Genomic DNA, 4,991 nt, shown 5'->3' on the forward strand with positions numbered 1-4,991 from the left:
CAGGCAGGTCCAGCCCCAGTGCCCCCCAGGCAGCTCCACATCTCTCTCCCAATTCCCAGCTCAGCCCAGTTGGGAATCAGGGCACGTGTTGCCCTGGGATTTTAGCCTTGAATTCCTGTTTATTTTTGCCCCTGGTAGGAACCAAAAAGCTCCAAGTGCTTCCAATCCTGGTTAGAGAAGCTCCAACAGGGAACTGGGGCACAGCCAAGGCTGCACTCACCCCCCCACCCCCCACCCCAACCCTTGGCATCAGCTTTGCTTGAATTTTGGGGAGGTTTCTGGGTTATTTGGGCACGTCCCAAGCTCCTGTGCGTGGGTTTTACCCCCAGTCCCTGGTGCTCTGCTGGGTTCCTGGGGGTGTCTGCAAGGCAGGAGGTGGTGGCTGTCACCCTGGGGACCCTGGGGACACTGCCAGCTCAGGCATCTGGTGTCCTTTGGAGCCTGCAGGTTGTCATAGAAACGGAGGCAGCGTCTTTCGCCTTCCGGTTCCTGTCCTTCCAGGAGCTGGAGCAGGTGGTCATCCATGTCACCCTGGCCCTGCAGAAGGTCTTCCCAGACTCAGATCCTGGGTAAGGTGTCTGGCTGCTCCTCCTGGGGTAGCTGTGTAGGTACCAGAGCCTTGGGAAAGTGCCAAATCTGGGATGAATTAGCAATTAACACCTTCTCATCGGGGGTTGGGAGACCAGACCCTGCTCCCCTGTCACCTGGAGAAGGATGTTCCTGGTCACCTTCACACTCAGGGGCTGTGGTTAAGCCCAGAGTGGTGGGGGATGCTCCTCTCCCAGCCCCTCTGCTCCTGCCCTAGGACACTGCTCAAGAACTCTCCCCCCAACCTGTACCAGAGGATCCTGCAGATCCTGGACTCCCTGGATGAAATGCTGAGGAGCAGCCCCGGGCCCTGTGGTATGTCCTTCTTCCTCCTCCCACATCTCCTCCAGGAGCAGCCAGGAGGGTTGGAGCACCCTGAGGACCATCACAGTTCCAGGTCCATCGGTGCTGGCTCTGCTGAAGGTCCTCCCCATGATGGCAGGGCACCTGTGGTGGGGAGGTCCAAAGGAGCAGGTTTGAGGGGATGTGGCTCCCCAGAAAGGAGCAGCTGTGGGACAAGGATGCTCAGTGTCCACCTGGGTGGGTCCTTCCACCCACCTGGCGTGGGGGGCTGCAGGGCCAGGGGCTTCTCCTGGGGTCTGGTTTGGAGCAGGATGCCACCCTGAACATCATGCAATGCACCTCAGCTGGTATCTCCATGGCCAGGCCAACTGCAGTGGTGTGGCCACTTATGGGTGGGCAGCAGCTCCCACTGGACACCCTGGCCTCTTTGAGGAGGGAAGGGGGAGTCTCCACCATCCTTCTCCTGCTTTCTGCCCTCCCCAGAGGTCTTCTCCATGTTCCTGGGGGAATCACAGAATAATAGAGGTTGGAAGGGATCTCCAAAGATCACCCAGTCCAACCCCCCTGCCAGAGAGGACCAAAACCAGAGCAGGTCACTCAGAAAGGCATCCAGACAGGGCTGGAAAGGCTCCAGAGAAGGAGACTCCACCACCTCTCTGGGCAGCCTGTCCCAGGGCTCTGTCACCCTCACAGCAAAGAAGTTCTTCCTCATGTTCAGGTGGAACTTCCTGGGCTCCAGTTTGAATCCATTACCCCTCGTCCTGTCCCAGGGCACAAGTGACAAGAGCTTGTCCTGCCTTCTTGATGCCCTCATGTATTGAGAGACATTCATTAGATCCCCCTTCAGTCTTCTCCTCTGCAGACTGAGCAGCCCCAGGTCTCTCAGATGTTCCAGCCCCTACATCATCCTCGTAGCCTCCCCTGGACTCTCTCCAGCAGATCCCTGTCCCTCTGGGCTCTGCCACCAGGGTGACCTTCTCTCTGCACAGGGGGGTTCTCAGAGACCTACGCTGCTCTCTGTGACTACAACGGCTTCGCTTTCCGGGAGGAGATCCAGTGGGTGAGCTGGGACCCCCCGGGAGGGGACACAGTGTCCCCCTTGGCAGAGGAGCTCAACAGGGCTGCAGGGACATCCCAGAGCTGGGAATTGCACTTCTCCTTGGCTTGAGTGCTCCTCGGTGGGGTGGGATCCAAGTGGGAGTAGGGATGAGATGCTTTGGACTTGGCTGTTTCATGTCCCTGGGGACCTGGGACCCCGTTGGGTTGTCCCCAGTGGAGGAGAACCCAGCATGGGACTGGCCACAGCAGGACCAGCTGTTCCCCTCATCCCATGGGACACTGGTGCACTCCACCCCTCCTTCCCACCGGCCTGGTGGGGTGTTCCCTCCTTCTGGCCAGTCCCTGCAGAAGGGGATCCAAGACCCCAGCCCTGGTCCCACCAACCTGGGCGCTGTGCCCAACCAGCTGCAGGGGAGGGGGTTGAGGCAAAGGAGCTTCCCAGGGGAGGGTCCCCCAAGGGCTCAGTTCCCTCCAGCACCACCAGGCACACACAAACTCCTGAGCTTGACCCACCTGGCCTGTCCATCCCCACCAGGACGTGGACAACATCTACCACAGCCAGGACTGCCGGGAGTTCAACCTGCTGGACTTCAGCCACCTGGAGAGCAGGTGAGTCCCCTGGCCATGCCAGGTGTCCCCTGCCCACAGCAGAGCTGCTCCCACACCTTCCCCTGCTCCTCTTGGAAGCTTTGATGCCCCTACACGCCCTGGAGGTGCCACACGGGCAGCCTGGTGGCACCAGCCACCACCACCCCCAGTCCCACGGGGTGACAACTCTTCTTTGTGATTCATTTTCAACACTTCAGTAGAGTCACGAGGGGAGAACCAACCCTCCTGGTGGCCACGGGCTGGCAGGTGTTTCCCCATGCAAAGCAGGTCCCTCTGCACCCCCGGGTGTACAAATAGATCTCTACAAAAATATCTGCCAGGGCTTTAGATGCTCCCAGGGGGGCTTTGGGCTCCATCTGTGCCCCCCCCCATTTACCCCCAAATTCACCCTGAGGAAGGTGGTGTGAGGGTTCAAGCTGAGGTTTGGGGCCAGTCAAGCAGAACCTGTGTCAGTTTTTACCTCAGAGCTCAGAATTCCAAAGATTAAAAAAAAAAAAAGCCCAACAAACCCAAACCATCAGATTTTTTTGACCAGAGTGTGAAAATGTTTTGATGAAATTTAATTTTCCCTGAGGGAATCATCTGGAGAAGCTGAGCTGGGTTTGTGGGTTGCTTGATACTCATGGACATGTGTCCAGAGCTGGGGAAGGGGCTGGAGCACAAGGAGAAGGGTCTGGAGAACTTGTGAGGAGCAGCTGAGGGAGCTGGGGGTGTCCAGCCTGGAGACCAGGAGGTGAGGGGAGACCTGCTGGCTCTGCAGCTGCTGAGAGGAGGTTGGAGCCAGGGGGTTCGGGTTCTGCTCCCCAGGAACAAGGGATGGGACAAGAGGAAATGGCCTCAAGTTTCCCAGGGGAGGTTGAGGTTGGATCTTGGGAACAGTTTCTTCCCCAAAGGGTTGTCAGGCCCTGGCCCAGGCTGCCCAGGGTGGAGTCCCCATCCCTGGAGGGGTTTCCAAGCCCTGTAGATGTGGAGCTGAGGGACATGGGGCAGTGGTGGCCTTGGCAGGGCTGGGGTGAAAGGTTGAACTTGATGATCTTGAAGGTCTTTTCCAAGCAGAACACTTGAGTGGTTCTGCCCTGTTGGACACCCTCTGGGCACCCTGTGGTTTGGGTGTCTTGGGGCCCCCCCTTGAGCCCCCTCCCCCTGCCCCCCGCAGGGATGTGGCGCTGAGCGTGGCCGCCCTGTCCTTCAACCTGTGGTTCACCAAGCTCTCCTGCAAGGACTTCAGGCTGGTGAGTGGTGGTGCTGGGGGCAGCAGAGGTGGCCAGGCTGCCAGAAGGACTTTCTTCCTTCTTCCTTCCTGCCAGAACCAGGAGATCTCGGAGCAGCTGCTCTACATGCTCAGCAAGTCGGTGACGCTGGAGGAGCTGGTGCTGGAGAACAGTGGGTTGAAAGGGTGAGCAAAGGGTCCTCCTGGGTGCTGGGAAGAGGGTCTTGGCAGCCTGGTGGTGCTTCCTTCAGGTGCCTGGGGGGTTTTGGTGCCCTGTCCTCTCCACAGCATGAAGCTCCCTGGGAGCAGGGACCCTCAGCCCCCCTTTGCAGAAGCTCTGGGGCTGGTGGAAGGTCCAGGTGTCTGAGGTTTGCTCAGGTGGTTGGTCCTTCTCCCCCCCCACAGTGACTTTGTGCAGAGGATGGCCCAGGTGCTGAGCAGCCACCCCAGCTCTGTCCTGCACACCATGAACCTGGCTGGCAACCAGCTGGAAGACAGAGGTAGCCAACTCCTCACCTGCCACCCGTGCCAAGGGATGGTCACCTCCGGGTCCCACCCCCCTGGCCCCCCACCCTGGGGGGCTGTAGCTCTGGGTGGGATGGACACCCAGCTCCTCAGGGCTCTCTGCTCTTCCACCAGGGATCGTTGCCTTCAGCAGGCACGTGGAGAAGAGTCCCAGGGGCCTGCAGAGCCTCAGCTTGGCCAGGACGATGCCCACGGCCAAAGGTAGAGCCCAGATCCCCTGCCCAGGGCTTGGGGACAAGGTGGCACCAAACAGCTGGAGCTGGAGGGACCACAGGGCCACCTCGAAAAGGGCATCTTCAAGGATGAGATGTCCTGCTGCTCCAGCTGGAGGAACGTGCTCCTTCCTCTGCCCCAGGTTGTCCCCCGTGCAGGGGGACCCTTGGGCATCCCCCTCTCCCCTTTCCCCGAGCAGGGATGGGCACCTTGTGCAAGGCCCTGGCAGGGAACAAAGCCACCTGGTCCTCCCTCCAACACCTGGACCTCTCTGGGAACCCTGGCACCTTGGCTGGAGAGGACACTCATGTGAGTGGGGGCAGTGGCTTCAGCCCCCTGCAGCACCCTGGGGCCAGGGAAGTGGTGGCTGTGGCACCTCCCAGCAGCAGCTGGAGGATGCACTGGGGACATCCCTGGGCAGCTCCTTGTGGAAGGCTGGGAGATGCCACCTGGAGCCAGGAGGCACCTCAGGGCTGGGTTCCCT

General features: G+C 60.0%; 1 protein-coding gene across 1 annotated transcript in view; it reads left to right on the forward strand.

Annotated features, from left to right (window-relative positions):
* Positions 1-4,991, forward strand: part of RLTPR (RGD motif, leucine rich repeats, tropomodulin domain and proline-rich containing) — a 47,402-nt gene that overhangs the window by 2,440 nt on the left and 39,971 nt on the right. Inside the window, 9 exon segments of the mRNA XM_010007853.1 lie at positions 421-569; positions 806-903; positions 1,881-1,951; positions 2,486-2,559; positions 3,716-3,791; positions 3,867-3,955; positions 4,175-4,269; positions 4,409-4,495; positions 4,707-4,816. Coding sequence (XP_010006155.1) covers positions 421-569; positions 806-903; positions 1,881-1,951; positions 2,486-2,559; positions 3,716-3,791; positions 3,867-3,955; positions 4,175-4,269; positions 4,409-4,495; positions 4,707-4,816 — 849 coding nt within the window.

This window comes from Chaetura pelagica, unplaced genomic scaffold (genome assembly GCF_000747805.2).
Source record: "Chaetura pelagica isolate M959 unplaced genomic scaffold, ChaPel_1.0 scaffold911, whole genome shotgun sequence".
In the NCBI taxonomy this organism is placed as follows: domain Eukaryota; kingdom Metazoa; phylum Chordata; class Aves; order Apodiformes; family Apodidae; genus Chaetura; species Chaetura pelagica.